Source organism: Phoenix dactylifera, chromosome 11 (genome assembly GCF_051530095.1).
Source record: "Phoenix dactylifera cultivar Ajwa chromosome 11, Ajwa_hap1_PhDact_Kaust_v1.1, whole genome shotgun sequence".
Classification (NCBI taxonomy): Eukaryota; Viridiplantae; Streptophyta; class Magnoliopsida; order Arecales; family Arecaceae; genus Phoenix; species Phoenix dactylifera.
Window position 1 is genome coordinate 12,557,484 of NC_143200.1, and position 21,430 is coordinate 12,578,913.

At 43.0% G+C, this 21,430-nt stretch overlaps 1 protein-coding gene across 1 annotated transcript; it reads right to left on the reverse strand.

The window, feature by feature from the left end:
• Positions 1-6,632: 6,632 nt before the first annotated feature.
• Positions 6,633-20,715, reverse strand: LOC103717250 (two-component response regulator ORR3-like). The gene is made up of 5 exons (XM_008805565.3): positions 20,375-20,715; positions 18,234-18,313; positions 7,684-7,761; positions 7,454-7,524; positions 6,633-7,027 (listed from the first exon to the last, which is right to left on the reverse strand). Exons 1-5 carry the CDS (start codon positions 20,583-20,585, stop codon positions 6,832-6,834), a joined length of 636 nt encoding a protein of 211 aa, XP_008803787.3. The 5' UTR covers positions 20,586-20,715; the 3' UTR covers positions 6,633-6,831.
• Between the last annotated feature and the right edge of the window lie 715 nt (positions 20,716-21,430).

The window sequence follows — 21,430 nt, forward strand, 5'->3', positions numbered from 1 at the left end:
TTCGGACCGTCCTGGAAACAGGTAGAGAAAGAGGAACTTGACTCTAACCGCGACCTGCCGGTAGAACCAAAGTTATCAAAAGAAGCGTGACCCTAACCACGACCTGCCGGTAGAACCAACACTATCAAGTTCTAATCCAAGAACAAAGGTGAAGCTCTCACATAAGAGAAACTCTCAAATTTCATTCATGCATTCCCCCCCCTCTCAAGTACAATCAGGTGCTATTTTAAGGCTGAAATGGCTTCAAAGAGAAGCAACTCCTAGGAAATTACATAGCACTACTTGTCATGCATTTTCCAAGGCTGCATTTACCAAGGCTTGGAAAAGATGCATGTTACACCTACTCCTAGAAAAGTAACCAGAACTTAGGAAAAAGATCCCAAAGTAATTATAGTGACTTTGGGAACTACAAGAAAGTCTGAATGTGACTTAGGGAATACAAAACATCATCCGAAAAATCACCCCAAAAGTATGCACGAAAATCCAAATACAATAGGAAAGTTGGCCTTCCCATGAATGCTTCTTATCATGTGATTTGGACTTTCCAAAGTGTTGTCTTCAAGTTGGACTCAAAGCATCTTCACCTAATTGTATGAAAGTGACCCAATTAGGTGCAGCCTCTATCTCACGTTGGTCTTCTTTTCCTTTGATTTTTATGATCAGGCTTTCCAAAGCTTGTTTCATCCTCTTAGTCTTGGCCCTAGTCATAGGACCTTCAATTCCATGCAAAGGATCTTTAGATGGGCTGGTTGCGTCTCTATCATTGGTTGCGTCTCTATCAGAAGGCTAGCCCATGGAGCTGAAGGGATTTTGAGGATCATTTGGGGTAGGCTAGCCGTCCAAGGAGCCATCCATGTAGCCAAGCCTTGGAGGAGGATTTCGCTGGGTCATCCCCAACAAGTGAAGGCCATTGGAGGGGCCGAACGAGATTGGTGTTAAGGTGAGTCTTTTCATGTAAAAGGACCTCATATGGGGGAGGTCTTTTGGGATGGAAAAGAAGGCACTAGAGGTTGTGCCATCCTTGTGGAAGGCTTAGGTGAAGGGCTTGGGATTGCTTTCTTAGGGAAGGCATTTGGTTCTTGGAAAGAAGGCAAATGTATCCCGCCGGCCAAGAGCAGCTCTTGGACGGGAGGGGTTTTTAGGGTCTTGGAGGAGTCATATACTTGGGAAGTATGTTGGCTATGTCCCTCGGCTTGTGAGGGCAAATTGGATGTATTTGTGTGAGAAATACATGACCCTTTTCCCTTATCCTAGTGTGCAATATGTTGTGTGTTCATGAGAAACAAAGGTAGCCTAGCCCATGCGTTTGGAGTCCACAAGGAGCCTTTTTGGGAGCATCTCGGGCTGAGGAGTTTGGGGCATTTGGGAAGGTCCTAAGTGTAGCCAAAAGAGGCCAAAAAGAGGTGAGATAAGAGGTCGTGTGTGGGGGTCCAAAGAAGGAAGCAATGTGAAGGTTTCCCACGGCCAAAGGGGTCTTGGCCGGGGCAAAAGGAGTTGTCCACAGGGTTTAGAAGGGCTGAAGTGAGCAAAATCAGCGAGGGGCCTTCTAACCTAGTTATCTATCTAGTCTTCGGGGAGTTGTCTAAGGTAAGGGACTTAGGCAAGACCTTGAGAAGTGGAAAACTTGGTGGCTGTTCTAGAGCCAAACCAAGGTGTGCTTAGGGGTCGATCCTACCCCGGATTGCACAAGGAGGCTGACTAAGGGCTTGGGCAAGGCCAAGACTTGGTGCCGCACACAGAAAAGAGGGAGAACTCAAGAAAAATTTTGGTTACTCCATTCCGACCTTTTCAAGGGTGTGACAGTTGGTATCAGAGCCTCGTCAGGAGCGGTTCTTGGAGGATTCTTGGCGGGGAGCTCATGGCACAATGCGCAGGAGGCGCACAGCAGCCTTGACGGCAGGACGGCGGCACCACAGGCCTTGGCGGGTGGCCAAGGCATGGCAAAACCTGGGCGCAGCCCTTGGCAGGCGGCCAAGGCAGTGCCCAGGCCACTGTGCAGCCATGGTGCGAGCAGAGCCTGAGCGCGCATGGCGCGCCCAGGCCAGACCGGGGACGGCGCGCGGGGCGCGCGCACGGATTCCTGGCCACAGTAGCAGGCCGAGGCGCGCAGGGGGCTGCCAGGTGTGGTGCAGGTCCGTCGGCCAGCAGGCTGGCCAGGCCCAGCGTGCGCGCAGGGCGTGCGAACAGGCAGGCTGCGCGTGTGTCGCGCAGCAGAGCGGAGGGGCCGGCCATGAGCAGGAGTCCTCGACGGTGGACTTGGATGATCTTCCGGGTATGGGACTGGGAGAAGGGTCCAAGGCTGCGGGTTTGACCCCACTTTCGGGTATGGGACCGAAGGTGAGGGCAAAGGCCGCGGACGGGCGAGGCGACATGAGGCGGAGGTCCACCATCCGGGGTGCCTTGAGGGGAGCCGTCGACGAGGGCGTCGACTTATTCTGCCGGGGGAGGATTGTTACACCCCTGGCTTTGGCGCGCGCGAGGCATGCGCGGGCTCTGCCATGCGCAGGCCGTGGCACTGGGCGCACGGCCGGGCAGAGCAAGGATGTGTGCGGCGGAGCACACGCGAGTGGCCAAAGGCCGGCGCTAGCCTGTGCACAGGCTGGGCGTAGGAGGCGCACAGCCGGGCCAGGCGCCGGGGCGTGCGCGGGTGTACGCACGCAGGATGGCCATGGGCGCGCAGAAGGCGTGCCGAGCACTTGGCCGTGGCCAGGCCTTGTAAACACTGCACAGTGCGCAGGTTGCAGCGCAAACGGCAGTAGCCCTGTGCAGCGGAGACAGGCCGGATCCAGCCTGTGCATAGGGGCACATGCAGCGGAGATGTGCGCGGACGCTGGCCCATGCGCAAAGGTGCGCGTGGATGGGCCAAGCGTGGAGGCCGAGAGAACGCACGGGGCGCGTAGGCGTCGGCCCACCTGCAGGCTGTGCGCGGGGCGCACGGAAGGGCGAATGCTGCAGCGTGCGAAGGAGGCGCACGCACCAGGCCTCGGGACGGCATGCGCAGTAGACGCGTGCCCAAACTTGGCCATGAGTAGGCCGTACGCAGGTGCGCGCGGGGCCAGGCTGAGTGGAGATGTGCGCACAGCCGGCAGGCCGTGCGCGGGTGTGTGCACGGCAGATCGGTGCTAGCGCGCGCGCGGGGCGCGCACAGGTGCGTGCGCGGCCAGGTGAGCTTAGGGCCGGGCCTTGCGCCAGGGCGCCCGCCCAGGCGCGCAGACTTCGGCCAGAGCAGTGGCCGGCCGGGCCACTGCTGCGCGCAGGGCGCGCGCGCGCAAGAGGCCGCGGGCGTAGGAGCGCGCCCGCTCAATCAGGCGCAGGGCGCTGGCCACGCGCAGGAGCGCGCGCAGGTGGACCAGGGCACCGGGCGGCCCTGGGCGGCTGGGCGGACAGCCGCACATGGGCTGTTCCCCCAGCAGGCCTCAGGCGGGCAGCGGGCTGGCAGCTGGGCAGAAGGCGGTTTCTGCCCAAGCGCTGCCATTGGCTGCTGTCCCTGCACATGGATCACAGGGCAGCCAACAGTTGGCACTTCCCCATGGCAGCCAAGGGGAGATAACAGCTGAAGGGGGGCTGAACCTGGACACTTTTGGGGCAGCAGAAAACACACTTGGGCAGGGGGTTGGCTGCCCATGGCGGTTAAAGGGGTTGCAACCGCCAAGGAAGCACAATCCATGTGCTCCCTAAATGGACCAATGGGAGGAGTTGAGCCCTTCCCCTTGGAGGCCTATATAAGGCTGATTTCTGGGCATGCAGAAGGGGGAGCACACAGATAATTATTGTCTAGCCCCATAGCAAAGTGAGAGGCTCACTTTGGGGAAGAAAGCAAGGGAAGGCTAGCCCATGGAGCCGAAGGGATTTTGAGGATCATTTGGGGTGGGCTAGCCGTCCAAGGAGCCATCCATATAGCCAAGCCTTGGAGGAGGATTTTGCTGGGTCATCACCAACAAGTGAAGGCCATTGGAGGGGCCGAACGAGATTGGTGTTAAGGTGAGTCTTTTCATGTAAAAGGACCTCATATTGGGGAGGTCTTTCGGGATAGAAAAGAAGGCACTAGAGGTTGTGCCATCCTTGTGGAAGGCTTAGGTGAAGGGCTCGGGATTGCTTTCTTAGGGAAGGCATTTGGTTCTTGGAAAGAAGGCAAATGTATCCCGCCGGCCAAGAGCGGCTCTTGGACGGGAGGGGTTTTTAGGGTCTTGGAGGAGTCATATACTTGGGAAGTATGTTGGCTATGTCCCTCGGCTTGTGAGGGCAACTTGGATGTATTTGTGTGAGAAATACATGACCCTTTCCCCTTATCCTAGTGTGCAATATGTTGTGTGTTCATGGGAAACAAAGGTAGCGTTTGGAGTCCACAAGGAGCCTTTTTGGGAGCATCTCGGGCTGAGGAGTTTGGGGCATTTGGGAAGGTCCTAAGTGTAGCCAAAAGAGGCCAAAAAGAGGTGAGATAAGAGGTCGTGTGTGGGGGTCCAAAGAAGGAAGCAATGTGAAGGTTTCCCACGGCCAAAGGGGTCTTGGCCGGGGCAAAAGGAGTTGTCCACAGGGTTTAGAAGGGCTGAAGTGAGCAAAATCAGCGAGGGGCCTTCTAACCTAGTTATCTACCTAGTCTTGGGGGAGTTGTCTAAGGTAAGGGACTTAGGCAAGACCTTGAGAAGTGGAGGACTTGGTGGCTGTTCTAGAGCCAAACCAAGGTGTGCTTAGGGGTCGATCCTACCCCAGATTGCACAAGGAGGCTGACTAAGGGCTTGGGCAAGGCCAAGACTTGGTGCCGCACACAGAAAAGAGGGAGAACTCAAGAAAAATTTTGGTTACTCCATTCCGACCTTTTCAAGGGTGTGACAAATGGGGTCGCCGACCACACGCACTGTTGAGAGCCTTTCTCTATTTCAGGAAGGAGTGGGAGGGAAAGTGAGAGGGCTTCACAACTCTCTTCTTCTTCTTCCCCTATTTTCTCTCTTCTCTCTCTAGTTTCTCTCTCTTCTTATTCTCTCTCTTCCTTCTTTCTCTTTTCTCTTTCTAGTTGATTCAGGAAAGTTTGGGTGGAAGGGACTTGTGGGTTACTGATGGTGGATCCTTTGCTGGACCAGTAGAGGGTTCTGGGTTATCGAATATCTCAAATGATTTTTAATATTGATTTGGTTATGTAGGAGAACAATCTTCAGGGCAAAAGGACGTTGAGCAGGGCTCTGCGCACTCTGATTTGTAGATCGTGGTGTAGGCATGTGATTAGTATGTCTAGGTTGTTGGCAAAGAGGCAAGAATCCTTATATACTCGTCTACATGATTATATATATTTTGTACACATACGTATAATATGTTAATGATCAAGATAAGTAAGATGCAAGAATTCTTTTATGATGGTTTCTGTATTAAACTATGTCTTGATCGTATATGCTTGTAATTGATAATATAATGAATATATATATATAAGTATAACTTACACTTGCATAATCGGACTAATGGATGTGGTGCTCTATAGTAACCATGTTATATTCATTGCCCCATCACGAGCGGAAAACGTGACATTTATCGATTGCTCCATCACATGCTAGAAATATAACACTTATCGGTTGCCTCACCATGGGTAGAAAATGTGACCGTGGTTAATCTAAAGCCGAAAATAAAAAAAATTGATGATGTGAACTTGATTGAATGAACAAGTATTTTAGGCTGATCTCATGCCCTATCACATGCGGAAAATGTGACGCTATCGATTCTCCCATCATGGGCAAAAAATGTGATCGAGATTTGGTCCAAAGTTGAAAAGATAATCGATCTTAGATTCGTATTGAGTTATAAAAGGATGAAAAGCTATGAAAATACTATTGAATATTTATAAGATATTATATGATATATCACTGTTGAATGATTAGATTTTCATTAATATTTGATGTATATATGTATATTGTTTATTCGAGCATTATTAGTAGTCGAATTGTGATTCTATTATGCGTGCAAAGATTTCTTACTATTTTCAAACTTATCTTATTGTGTTGGTATGGATGTTATGAAATTTTTATTGGGCTATAAAGTTCATACCACATCTTTTCCTTTTCTTTCAAAATTGTAGGTCGCATACTTTACTATGGTTGAAATCACAAATAAAAAGATGAATAAATAGACCATCTTGGATGATTAAATTTTGTAATCATACTAATTTTGTTATTTGTTATGAATTAAGATCATTATTATTCAATGATATTAAGATTGAAATAAATTTTTCAGTCTTGCATATTCTCCAAAATTTTATTTTAGAGAATATACAGCCACGTAACCAAACTAGGTGCTTGGCGTGACACAGCACTATACGTCAACTCCATATCCCTACAATGTTCCGTTACTTCACCAGTTCACATAGGCTTCCGTCATGGCATCATCCCTAACGCGACCTTGCATAACCACTTGTAGTTCCCTCCCATTTCCAATACTTGGTAAATTTCCAAATCTCAGAGCTCCAAATCAGACCCTTCTGGCTGGCAAAGCCACATCTTTACAACACCTGGACCTTTCACCTGCCGCAATAATCTTATCAAGTCAAAGACATCACAGTTTGTTGTATCTCTAGCTAGTTATCCTGCCTTTAGATCCAAACTCATCTCTCACACAAGATATTCAAAACCAGCTGAAAAGGGTCTCAACCATGCAAGGAACATAAATCTCTGGTGCCCATTCTCATAAGTCCAGCAACAATGCCCATACGCACTAGGTAAAAGAATAAGAAAATAAAAATAAGATAGTTCTGATCGCCAGTATATCCATATCACAAGATGAGAAAAAGACCTCCTTGAATCTCATTACCAAGACTTTGTGTTAAAAAACATTGTGGAATTAAGTATATGATCATGCTACTGCAACTCCAGCAAGGCGTGGACGCCGCTCCGAACCACAGTTCTCGGCTATCAAATCTACGGGCAGCTTCCTCTTGGTGCCTGGGCCAGGTGTTGGTGCTGTTGGCCTAGCATAGTTTCTCAACCTCTGCACATCTTTTACTTGTAGAGGCTTTAGGAGGAAATCTTCAGCTCCGGCATCTAGACACCTGCACAGAGAAACACCTGTGATTTGGCAAAGGACAATTTACTGGAATGCAAATCAGAAGTTTTTGGCCGTAGGTGCGTTTCCAGGTTTATTGTTAACAAAAGCTTATGACGAATTGAAGACGTCAGAAGAGGATAATGTTTTTGGATGTAGGTTCAGAGTCTTCAGACTGTAAACTTCAATTCTGAAGATCTAATGATTTTCCAAAATGTGAGCCACTCCTGAATTGTCACTATGATGGAAAAATGTAGCTAAAAGAAGTTATTTATTTCCAATTTGATATGTAATTTCACTAATCACTCAAAAGTATTATGTATGATACTGAAAGGTGATAAAGTATGTGGCTGCCACAGTTGCTTTCTTTCATTTATTAGAGAAAAATGACTAATAAAAAGGATAAACAGACTGATGGAAGTAGCTAAAGGACCTGCTGATTCTCTGGGGATCATTTTCAGATGACATCATGACTACTGGTATGGATCTTGAGCAGCTGTTCTCCTGATATACAAGAATACGAAAGTTGTTGAATAACAGGAACTAGGCCGAGCAAAGCCGATCCAGTTAATTTGCTCCGTTAATATTGGTCATATGATACCAATGATAGTAGAATGGAGCAGTAGGAGGTGATAGAAGATGATTGAAATCAAAACTACATACCTTGACAGCCTTGAGAAGTCTATAGCCAGTAATTTCTGGCATACAATAGTCCGTAAGGATAATATCAATCTTTTGGTCCTGCACCACATTATTAGTAACTAATTAGGTTGTGAATTCTTCGGAATGAGTGGCTAGACAAACTAATGAATGATTTTCCTCCCCACCAAACTAAAAGATACACTGTAAAAGAGAAGATCGGTCAGTGGTAGGTAAAGACAGGTGAAATTCATGGAATACGACTTGAGCAACAATGCAATATCTTGAGATATTGAAGATATCACCATAAACAGAAGCTGATTTTACTGGGATTGCCATAATTTACAAGAGTTTAATATATCGAATGTTACTGCACTAAAGTGGAAACAACTGGTGATGTTAAGATTCCATCCTGACCTGAGAATTAAATATTCATCCAAGACACATCTATCAATAGCTTTTAGAAGACTACATAACCAAAGACTAAGCAGAGAAGAGGGGGTAAAAAAAGGATAAAATGGGATTTAAGGTCTGGTCTTTATGTTTTTAGACATTATTTTTCAACCTTATATCTTACTCCTCTATTATGGTCTTACTTGTTTTCCACTCACATTCTCCATTCACCTTGCTAGAACCTGCCAACTGCATCAACATCTCAGCAAAAGAATTTCCACCTTAGGGTTTTCCTGGAAGTTTTATGAGCACATTCTCCACCCTTCTATCTACCCACCTAACTGACTAGTACCATCCGTTGGCTATTACCACCACCTATACTAATAATACAGTCAACTTCCTGCCACAGGAGAAGTCATCAAGAAAATTCAAGATCCTAAATATCAGGAGAAGTATAAGAAATAGAGCTGCTCAAATCTTGGGCGGCCCGCCAAGCTTGGATCATTTCGGAAGGGCTTGGGCCTCTCACCCATCAAATGGTATTAAATCGACCCCTCCCAAGCCCGACTTTATATAATATATATATAATCACCTATACTAATATATGTATGCATGTATGTATGTATAATATAATATATAATAAGAAGTTACCCCTTTGCCCTTGCCCTTCTCTCCAATTCTCCCTCACGCGTGACTCCACGAGCTCTCGCACCACTCTACCCTTGCTATTGCTGACTTCGGCTTTAACGCCAACAGACAAGCCCCACCCCTCCCCTCCTTTCCCCCACCACCTCTACTCTTCCTCCGCGTCCTCCCTAATTCCACCATGGCTTGCCTCCCCCCCTCCGACCCCTCCCATCCCAATCCCCCACCGACTCCTTCCTCCTCTGATCCTGAGTCCCACTCCCCCCGCCAACCCCTCCCCTCCTCCCACCTCCCTCTCCTCTTGCTCCTTCTCCCCCAATCCACCACGCCCCCCCTCCCCACTCCGACCCCTCCCGTCCCAATCCGCCGCGACTCCACATTGATGCCCTCCTCCACTCCCAATTCATACTCGTTGCCCTTACCATCAACAATGCCAATCATCCCCATCCCCCTTTCCCCCGGCACCGTGCTCACTAGTTAAGGTCAAGCCAATGATTCGAAAAAAAAGAAGAAGCAAACAACCCAAGAGCCCAATAAGTAGCAAGCTTGGGTTTGGAAGGTAGGCCCAAAGGTTGGGATAGGCTTGGCCTAGATCTGACTACATGATGTGGTACTTTGGGCTGAGCCCAACCCAGCATACCCGTTGAGCAGCTTCAATAAGAAAGCATTATGAAGAAGTTATATAAGCAGTTGTAAAGCTAGGCAGTCAACAGAGATCCAAGGTCTCACTGGTGCGATTTTCTGAACTTGTCCTTCTTCACTTACAATTGGCACCAAGATCCCCCATTTATAGATGTAAATTAACTCTTAAACTATGCTTAATTATTGGTGACTCAATATGTCCACATATATACAAAAGTAACCTTTAAATATCTTATTGGATGAGGACCATTGCAGGTTGAGACATGTGGACCAAAAGTATATGTTCACTGTGGATTACCATATTATTGCACCTCAAGACAACTCATGGCAGAACTCTCTGAAATAGAGTCAAACACACAATCAAACTCTTACTTACCTTTTGCAATGTCCCACCTTAATTCACAATTTGCACAATAAAGAACTATCTTTTACTATCTTTCTCGCATTTTGAGACTCCGTGTAGTTTTGGTAGGTTTAGTAGGTCTTTTTTAGCCATCTCAATTTTCCAAGCAGTTCTTTATAATATACCTTAATGCAATCTAAATTATGTTGATTTAACTGCATTGCTTTAATATTGATAACTCGTATCAGACACTGAATTGCCTCTTAGCTGCTTGATCAACATTCACTTTTCCTGCATGAATTTTCATGAAATAGAAAACTTGCCCTGTTGATACCTTTATCTCGATACTTGCATGAAACCAACTACTCTTCATTGATATGCTAGCACTTGTATCTCTGTGCATGCAGCTTCAGCTTTTGCATAATACCATCAGAGAAATTTATCAAGGAGATCCTACTTGAGTAAATTTATTTTTATGAAGTCCATAATATGATAAAATTGTTTTCTTTTCCTTTCTGTTTTAGAATATACTGCATTTCACATTTTAGAATAAGCATAAATTTTCCAATTTTTAGTGTCAACATGATAGTGGACAGCAGCTGCCAGCTACCTGGTTATGTGATTTTTCTTTTCCTTAGTGATGCTGCTGCTAAAAGCTTTGGCCTTTTCTCAAAAAACATTGTGTTGCCAATTATACTAGGAGGGCCGGGCCCATAACACTTTTTAGGCATACTACTACGGATTGCCAACCAAAGATGTTAGCTTTCCAATTTTTTTGATGGAGATCATTAAGCTGAAATTGGGTAACTATGTAGATAAACTTAGTCGCCGATTCACTTGCAAAGCTCAATAGGTGATTTAAGTATGTTGTCATTGCATTCAAACTTTTCCCCATATAATGACTTGATGAATATGAGGACTTGCTCTAATACCACTTCACTAGCCTTTTTGTCCTAAAGAAGACCCTCTTGTCTTGGGTTAGGACAAAAGAGAGAGGCTTATAAGAAAGAAGGGATAAGGGAGAGAAAAGGAGAGGCTTTTTCTCGGATGATTTTTTAGAACCCCGGGGCGCCTCCTTATTTATAAGAGATGGAGGGATGCATCACAAAGGGATGCATCCCATCCACACGCCTCATCATGATGAGGCGTGTGCCAAGGGGGGAATCCCATCATGATGGGGCGCTAAAGAGAAGGGTGTATCAAGCTTTAGAAAAAGCCGTATCTAATGATACACTTCTTTCTCACGTCTCCCTCTTAAATCTTGATGATCCAAGGGCCCAAATGCAGGGAACCAAAGCCAATGGTTCAGATCTAGGGGCTATCTAATGGTCTAGATCAAGGCATCACCATCCAGGGTGCCATCCAATGGTCCAGAAGCAAGATGCCATCACCAATGGTCCAGATTCAGGCGCTGAGCAATGGTCCAGATCTTTCATCCAGAAAGCCATCCAGTGGTTCAGATTCAGGCGCTGACCAATGGTCCAAATCTTTCATCCAGGGAGCCATCCAGTGGTCCAGATTCAGGCGCTGACCAATGGTTCAGATTATTCATCCAGGGAGCCATCCAATGGTCCAAAATAAGGCGCCAACTAGTGGACTAGATCCTCATCCAGGAAGCCATCCAATGGTCCAGATGAGGGCGCCAACCAGTGGACCAGATCCTTTATCCAGGAAGCCATCCAATGGTCCAGATGAAGGCGCCAACCAGTGGACCAGATCCTTCATCCAGAAAGTCATCCAATGGTCCAGAAGTGAAGGCCCTATCAAACCCAATCCAATTGGGTTTAACCAACTTAAAGGAACATTAAACCTAATCAAATCATGTCTAATTAAAGCCAAATGGGTTCCAACTCTTGGCTAACCCATATTAGGTCATGATCTAATCATATTAGATCAACCTAATCTAAGAATCAGATTCGAATTTAATTTGAATAAGGAGCTAGGGTTTGCAACACATGCTAGCATGTTCATCTTGCAAACATGATCTAATCCAATTAGACCCTTGATCAATTTTCTTGTGTGTGACCCATTAGGTTCCTTAACTTAGCCAGTAGTAGGTGCAGGTGCAAGTTGACCTAACCTGATTAGAATACCTCTAATCCAATTTAGGTCCAATTTAGTGCTAAACCTGACTTAGCAATCAGAACATTTCTGATGCTTTGATCTAATCAAACTCTTTTATCCGATCAACCCACAAGACAAGATTGACGTCTAGCAACATATCATGTCTACCTGAAAGATAAGAAATATATTGGATAAATCTAAACATACCCTTCAGTGGCAAGTTACCGTGCAATTCAATCCCTCAGTCATACTACATCCTGAATAAGTGCATGAGTATGGATCAATATCAAACTCAATCACTTATTCATGTCTCTCTCAATCTTTTATATGATAATTCAAATAATGAAATATTAGAAACTCTTTCTAATTTTTATTTTGCTTTGATCAAAGGCTTCTTGAATCTTCATAAGATTAGAGTAAGTAGGATGTTACCTTCTCTTACTAGAAGTGACTGATTCGTTGTTGACCTACTCACAACCTTCGTACAAAATCCATTATATCCAGAATACCCCGTACACAACGCAATGTCGTGAATGAGGGTAAACCAAAACATGGGTTCAAGTGCACAAGGTACCATGGTGATCTTAGGTCTAAGGATCACTTGCACAACTCCCACTGTGAGAACCATTTTTTGACAATTAAGTAAGAATCCATAAGATGTTCTCATGGCTGGTCATTTCAGTGAACTCATTCCTCTAATGAGCACCCACATCTTTGTATTAGTATCTCACACAAGTGATTGTGAGATCAATCACCTTCTACATCGAGCATACATAAGATGCGCCAATCTTTTCGGTAATATTGATCCCCGACTCAATACACCAATTTAACTGAAAATATTCTAAATTAAAATTTTAGAATTTTAGGTATCACTGGTATGATCTCATCATAACCCTAAAATCAATGTCCTAATTTATGGGGTTCATCATCCAACAATAAAACAGATAAGCAGCAAATGATGAAACACAATGTCTTTATTGATATATATCAAGTGTCAAAATACATGATTTGGAGGATTACAAAGAGAAACCCATCAAATGATTGGCTCATAGGGCATCTACTCTTTCAATCTCCCACTTGCACTAAAGCCAATCGCCCTTATATTTTAACCCCATACAATCGAGGTGACGATTGAATTGCTGCTGTGGTAGAGCTTTAGTAAATGGATCTGCTATATTGTTCTTTGTGTCTACTCGTTCAATCTTGACGTCTTGTCTTTCGATTATCTCCTGAACAAGGTGGAAGCGTCTCAAAATGTGCTTGAATTTATAATGAGACCTTAGTTCTTTAGCCTGTGCAACAGCTCCAGTGTTATCGCAATAAACTGGGATTGGTCTGGCAATCTCAGGAACTACACCCAGCTCTGTGATGAACTTCTTCATCCAGACTGCTTCCTTAGCAGCTTTACTAACAGCTATGTATTCTGCCTCAGTAGTTGAGTCAGCTACAGTTTGCTGTTTGGAACTCTTCCAACTCACAGCTCCATCGTTCAAAGTGAAGATATATCCAAAGATTGACTTGCTATCATCTAGATCAGATTGAAAACTAGAATCTAAATAGCCTTCTAGTTTCAATTTTGATTCTCCATAAATCGGAAAAACATCTCTAGTCCTTCTCAAGTATTTGAGAATGCTTTTCACAATTTTCCAATGATCCTCCCCGAGATCTGCCTGAAATCTACTTACCATGCCTAAGGCATAAGCTACAGCAGGCCTGGTACATAGCATAGCATACATGATCAACGCTACTGCCGAAGCATAGGGAATAAAACTCATTCTATTCCTCTCTTCAGATGTCTTAGGAAACATCTTCCTAGAGAGTTGTATGCCATGTCCTATGGGTAAGAAACATTTCTTACTTCCATCCATGCTGAACTTCTTCAGCACATTATCTATGTACCTAAACTGGGACAAACCTAGCATCCTTTTAGATCTATCTCTATAGATCCTTATACCAAGTATATAGGATGCTTCACCCAAGTCTTTCATGAAAAATTTCTTCGATAGCCAAGTCTTGACCGATTGCATCATTGGAACATCATTTTCAATGACCAATATATCGTCCACATATAATATCAAGAAGACAATAGCACTCCCACTAGTCTTCTTGTACACACAAGGTTCATCTACATTTTTAATGAAGCCAAGCTCTTTGACTATCATGTCAAAATGGATGTTCCAACGCCTAGATGCCTGCTTTAATCCATAAATGAATTTCTTAAGCCTACATACTTGATTTGCTCTCCCTTTTGAGACAAATCTCTCTGGTTGTGTCATATAAGCCTCTTCCTCAAGGTGACCATTAAGAAAGACAGTTTTGACATCCATCTGCCAGATCTCATAATCATAGTATGCAGCTATAGCAAGCATAATCCGAATAGATTTGAGCATAGCTACTGGCAAAAAAGTTTCATCATAATCAATTCCTTGTTTTTGCCTGGAACCTTTTGCCACTAGCTCGGCCTTGTAGGTTTCTACTTGGCCATCAGCTCCTATCTTCTTCTTGTATACCCATTTGCACCTTATTGGAATCACTCCCTCAGGTGCATCAACCAAAGTCCACACTTGATGGTATATATAGAATCTATCTCGAATTTCATGGCGTCCAGCCATCTGTCAAGAGTCCCTACTCTTAACAGCTTCCGAATAGATCAGAGGGTAATCGTTATCAACGATGTGGGCTTCATCATTCTCAATAATAAATCCATACCTCTCAGGTGCATTTCGCACTCTTTCTGACCTTCGGAGAGTAGTGTGTAGTGGCTGTACCTCTTCCATGGATACTTCTGGTTGAGGATTATTATGTGTCTCACCTTGTAGGTCTTGAACTTCATCAAGTTCAATTCTTCTATCCTTGCCCTTTTCTAAGAAAAACTCTTTTTTCAAGAAAGTGGCATGTCTAGCAACAAATACCTTTTGTTCGGTAGAATAATAGAAGATATATTCTAAACTGTCTTTAGGATAACCTACAAATTACACTTGTCCGATCTAACACTTAGCTTATATCCAAAATTTCTTTTGACATAAGCATGACAACCCCATATCTTAAGATACTTAAGATTAGGTTTCTTTTCTTTCCATATCTCATATGGAGTGCTAGATACAGACTTAGATGGTACTCTGTTTAATACTAATGCAGCAGTTTCTAGGGCATGTCTAATAAGGTACGATTATTTCTTTCAGCTACACCATTTAATTGTGGCATATATGGAGGTATCCATTCAGAGAGTATACCATTTAATTTAAAATAGTCTAAAACTTCACTAAAAAGGTATTCTCCTCCTCGATCAGATCGAAGGATTTTAATACACTTCCCAGTTTGTTTTTCGACCATATTTTGATACTCTTTAAATTTATCAAAGACTTTGAATTTATGTTTCATTAGATACACAAAACCGAACCTTGATTAGTCATCAGTAAATGTGATGAAGTAAGAGTATCCAGCTCTAGCTGGAGTTGACATAGGACCGCACACATCAGTGTGTATAAGTTCTAACAACTCACTTGCCCTTTCTCCATGTCCCGAGAATGGAGACTTGGTCATTTTACCCATAAGACAAGATTCACAAGTTCCTAATGATTCAAAATCATAAGGATCAAAGAATTTATCTTTATACAACTTGTGTAACCTTGTCTCACTAATATGACCTAATCGGTAATACCAGAGAAGGGTATTATTAATATTCTCTCTTTTTTTTATTATCTTTGCCAATATGAAACATAACATTATTAAGACATAATACTAAAAGACCATTTTTCATAGTGCCATGACAATAATACTCATTAGATAAAGAAATAGAGCAACCATTGCTCTTTTTATTTATTTTGAATCCTTTTTTAAGCAACAAAGGAATTGAAATTACATTTCTAATGATTTTTGGCATAAAATAATAGTCTTCTAGCTTCAAAAACTTTCCAGAGGATAGCTCCAGTATGTAGGTGCCAACAGCTTCAGCCTAGATGGATTCTCCTCCAGCGCCATATAGCTCGAAGTCACCTTTCTTCAGACTTCTAATTTTTTGCAGTTCATACAAAGATTTGCATATGTGAGAACCACAACCGGTATCCAATACCCATGAATTAGAATCAGAAGAACTTAATGTCATATTGGCTTGTAATAAAAACATACCTTTTGTGCAACACTTGCATCAGGCTTCACACTTGCAAGAAAGCTCTTGCAGTTCCTTTTCCAATGCCCCGTCTTGCCGCAGTGGAAACAGGTACCGGGTCTAGAGATTTTTTTTCCCTTCTTTTTGATGCGACTCTTAGGATTTAGTTTTTTCTTTGAACCCTTGTTGCCCGACTTCTTCTTTGAGCTCTCATCAACAAGAAAGATCGGACCCTTGTCCTTCTTGATATGAGAATCTACTGTTTTCAGCATATTTAGAAGCTCAGGTAGGGAGGAATTCAGTTTGTTCATGTGATAATTCATGACAAACTGCGAGAATGAGTCGGGTAGTGATTGCAGGATCAAATCCTGACTGAGCTCACTGTCCATAGCAAAACCAAGTTGACTCAATCGAGTGATCAAGTCTATAACCTTTAATTTTTCTTTTCCTTAGTGATGCTGCTGCTAAAAGCTTTGGCCTTTTCTCCAAAAACATTGTGTTGCCAATTATACTAGGAGGGTCGGGCCTGTAACACTTTTTAGGCATACTACTACGGATTGCCAACCAAAGATGTTAGCTTTCCAATATTTTGATAGAGATCATTAAGCTGAAATTGGGTAACTATGTAGATAAACTTAGTCGCCGATTTCACTTGCAAAGCTCAATAGGTGATTTAAGTATGTTGTCATCGCATTCAAGGAATGCAAGGACCCATCTGGTGAGTGTTTAGTTCCACACTGATTATACACTAAAAAAATATTGGATACTTATACAGAATCAAGAAATTCAAGTAATACCTTCTAGCTAACCATTTTGAACGAGATCCTAGGTTGTTATAATTAGTATCAAAGCGGACCCAGCTTATGGCACTTATGGACAAAGAAATATTGTAGCACATGCCCGTTAGAGATGACCATGAGCTAAGAGTAGTATTTGTGATTGGAGATGACCACGAGCCCATTCCATAAGCATGCCACTTCAACTTGCATGGAGAGTGTTCACAAGCCAATAACCTAAATATCCTAACTTGCTGTTTTAAGGCTTCATATACTTTTGTTACCATTATTTTTGAATTTGAAATAATTTGAAAAGTAATAAATGCCAAACACAAGCAGCAAGAACACCTACACGATCAACAAAACAAACTTGCACAATTTTGTTGTTTACAATTAACAGACTCACAAACCAAAAAAGAAAAAAAAAATCAAGTTTGACCAAATTTCCTAGAATATCACAAGCTAGTAAGAGAGGGAAATGGAAAACCACATTTAGTTGCTAATGAATTGAATCTATTCAATTCGTTAACCCTAGAGAAAAGCAAAAGATTCAACTGAAAAATTAGTTGATTAGGACTCAATTTGATGGGTTCGTATATTTTAAACATTTATAGAGGTTCTTTTTTAAACCTTTTAATAGCTTCTAGCAACATTTTGTAAAATGTCCTAACTGACTCGATCTGCTTGTTGTACAATTGACAACTTTAATGAATTCTTTGAATTTCGTCCATAAGTGGAGTAGAGTTCTGTACTTTGTTTTGGGGTAGTCCACTAACAGCTTCTCAAACACTTTGACTCTATGAGAATCCGTGCGGGCGTGTATTTAGTCCCATATTGGTTATGTGCTAGGTAAATTTTGAGTACTTATACAAATCAAGAACCTAAAATAATACCTTATGGCTAGCCTTTTTGAGTAAGATTCTGGATTGTTATAGAATGGTATCAAAGCAGGCCTGCCTCATGACTTATGTGGACTAAGGGACATTGCAATATGGATTCATATAGGCTAACCACGAGCCAATCACGGTGCTCGTGACTAGATTTGAATGAATTTGAATCTTTAGCTTGGCGAGGTCACCAAGACTTAAACGGAGGGAACACGTGAGAACCCGTGCAAGCATGTTTTTAATCTCACATCGACTATTCGCTGGATAGATCTTGGGTACTTATATAGGATCAAGAAATCCAAATAATACCTTCCAACTAGCTATTTTGGGTGAGATCCTGGGTTGTTACAATGGTATCAGAGTGGACCCGGCCCATAATCTATGTGAACTAGGAAACACTGCAGGACAGACCCATTGGGGCTGACCACATGCCGATCATGGTGCTTGTGATTAGATTTGAATGGATTTGAATTCTTAGCCGGACGAGAATGTCAGAACTTAAACAAGGAGAGTATCTGAGGATTCATGCAGGCGTATTTAGTCCCATATTAGTTATTTGCTCGATAGATCTTGAAAACTTATACAAGATAAAGAAACCCAAATGATACTTTCTGACTAGCCATTTTGGGTGAGATCCTGGATTGTTATAGACTTATGGAACTAGAAGTAAATGATGAAACAATACCATAAAAGGCTACCAGGAAAGAGTGACTTACATCACTGTTGGGAGAGTCAGCCTTCCCTTCATTCAAGCCAAGAACATCCATTGCTTTCTTTCCACTATCAACAGCAGTAACTGAAATGAAAGGGAAGAAAGTTTTGAGACATCTAAGATTATAAATTTTAGAAGATGCCTAACATTAAGACATCAATTAAAAGACTGGACATAGTGATAGAAATGTAGGCTTTTGGAATAAGTAAGTTTTGTTTGCACCTAGTCAGAATTCAAAAGCAATGACATCACAACAAATGATGAAGTAATTTCATCATTCCATATGGATGACGCACAAGAATCCATGGCTTCTTTGGCTTTAGAATGCATTATTAAAATTCATTTTGGTCTTCATGTTAATAAATGATTGCAAGTCAAGCAGTACATGTAATGGCAAAAAAGACACCAAGTCCAATGAAACCCTTCAAATAGAAAGAAACCTTAAAGTGAAGAGACAGGGGAGTTCCTTCTGTTCAATATGAACCAAACAAATTAAAGCTATAACTACTCAAAACACAACAAAATATTTATACCAATCACAGAAGAAGATGGCAATCAGGTAGCCAATATGGTAGCAGAAAATAAGATGCTGTAAGGTAGTAACCAAGTTAAGCTTAATCAAGCTTAGGCTTGGTCAAGCTCAACTTCAAATTTATTTTGAGCCTAAAGTTTGAGATCAAATTCCACTCATCAAGCTTAATTAAGCCTAGTTTCAAACTGAGCTGAAAAAGATTATCTCCATCCCCACTTAATAACCTTAAATCAATCCAAAATCAAATCAAGTTTTTGTCAAACTTGAACCAAGCTCAGTATGAATCTGATTCAAGCTTGGTTCCAGCTTGAATTAAAGTTTAGCTGGATTCTAATAGTTGAATATGCCACAAGTCAAAGCCTTAATTATGAATCATAAATATAGAAACAGAACCAGTTAATATACTGTCAAATGTATTATCGCTTTATTTCTCTCAAACTAAATGTTCTATCACTCTATGAAACATATGTGGTAAGCCCCACTTCGAGCCATATCAAGTAAGGCTAATCAAGCAGTTTATTTGATCTTCCATTTCAGGTTTGGGTCATTATTGATTCTGAACCTAAGAACCAAGTTCAAGCTCCACTAATTCAAGACAAGCCTGATCAAATGGGACGATAGATAAATCACTGTTCATGTACTATCAAGTCTAAGACAATACATTCTAGATGATAAGGTAAACAGTCCATCTTTGCAATGTAATCAGGCAATAACAAAATATAAAGCAACATACACTATCAAAATCCACCACTGTTTGCTTTAAACAAATAATGGGAAGAGAGAACATAGAGCAGCATGAACACACATGTGCATGCAATCAAGCATGCACATATGCACACACACAGAGAGAGAGATGGAGAGAGAGAGGAAGAGAGAGAGAGCAAATGTTTGACATATCAAAGAGGCACTCTAACAAAGTCAAAATAGCTGGAGTAGCCCATATAATCATCAAGAAGTTGGTTCAATTATCATGAAATGAATCTAAGTATAGAAGGTCATGATTTATAATGGTCATTTCGATGGAGCTTCATACACCTTCCTAAAAGTTCAGTTCATTTTACACCTCTGCAATTTTAACATCCTGCACGAGATATAGTTACGACAAGAGGACCAAACAGGGAAGTGTAATGAAACAATCTGAAAGGATGAAAACATGAGTTTTGATTTAAGAGAATAATGTGTGCGTACATAGAAGGTAGGATGCGGACGCTAGATAAGCAGAAAATTTTGTCAAAATTTCAAAACAAACACAACATAAAGGAAATTTAGTAAAATCATCAGAAGGTAAAAATCCAAACACCAGACAACGAAAAGCATGTCTTTGTACCTAATGGACATTCTAAAACCAGTGGAAATACCAGAATTTCGCCCATTTAAACCCACAAATACCCCAAACAATTTAAATTTCACATTCATGTGAACTGCTAGAGAATTCTATTACCCCAACCAATCCGAAAATGCAAGAATAATAACAGCACAAAAGATATAAAACTTTTTTGATGATAAAAAAGATATAAGATTCAATGCAACCACATAGGAACTAGGAAGAACAACCATCATTCAGGAAAAACAAAAAAGGAGATCTCTGCAAAACAGAGACCACCTCCGATTACCTTCAAACATTCCCCCACTTCTCTTGAGAAGCATATCCACCACCTTTCGGTCCACAGGGGAGTCGTCCACCACCAACACCCGCACCACCCCCATTCCCCCTCCTCCTCCACCTCCACCCCCGCTGCCACCACCTCCACTTCCATCTCCACCTCCACCACCAGCGCCAGCTTTGTTGCCAATTTCCTCCTCCTCTTCGTTTACCTTCCCCATTTCCCTTCCTCTCCTGCTCGCAATCTTCACCCGCTTCTAGCTAAAGATTTATATATGAGAGAGAGAGAGAGAGAGAGAGAGAGAGGGTGGTCGGTGTCTTTTCGCCGTTCAGGGAAGAAGGGAAGAGAGCGGGGTCATGCAGAGGGGGCCTCAGGCTTAGCTGTCCAGCAGCAGACAGCCACCGGCCTTCTTGGACGGCGTGTGAACCACCCATTGGCCATTGGTTGGAAAGCGGGACCCGCCGACAAGGTTTCTTGTCGACCTTGATTTTTTTTTTTTTTCTTTTGGGGTGGGGTTTATAGATCTAAAAAGCAGGGTATATCTTTAGCCAAAAATAAAAATAAAAAAGCAGGGTATCATGCGGGAACAAATCGGAACAATCACAGCTGCCAGATCTCATGTCATGTCCGGCGTGATACAGCAGATAAAAGTGCAACCCGTCGTACGATTCGGGCCAGACCCCGGGAATCACAATTTTGGACGGACATGATTTACCGAACGGTGTTCTCGCTGTTTGAAGGAAAGCAGCAAACGGTCAGGCCCCACCTGACCGGGCCGATAACGAGTTGGCGCGGCGTAAGAGAAGACTGTTTGCTGTTTGGGAGGAGAGAGGTTGAGATCAAGATGGGGGCGAGGGGGAGCCGAATAATTTGTCACTGGATTTGGCTGTCGGGAGGAGATAAGATTCTCCTCACTGACCTTCCCCACCCCCCCCCCCCCCCCCCCCCCCAACCTTTCTTCTCTTCTTTTTTTTTTGGGCTGAAACCTTCCCCTCCCCCTTCTGTTTGCCCTTTTGCAGCTTCCTAACGGGGCCGTTTCCATCAAGCAAATTCTAGCCGTTACTC

Bases quoted from the DNA above. Each gene is read 5' to 3' on its own strand.
- LOC103717250 (XM_008805565.3), bottom strand. From the start codon at position 20,585: ATGGGGAAGGTAAACGAAGAGGAGGAGGAAATTGGCAACAAAGCTGGC. The intron at 7,762-18,233 runs GTAAGTCACTCT...AATGTGGTGCAG, and splicing joins CTGACTCTCCCAACAGTGAT to GACCAAAAGATTGATATTAT. The intron at 7,028-7,453 runs GTCCTTTAGCTA...TTCTCTGTGCAG, and splicing joins GATCCCCAGAGAATCAGCAG to GTGTCTAGATGCCGGAGCTG.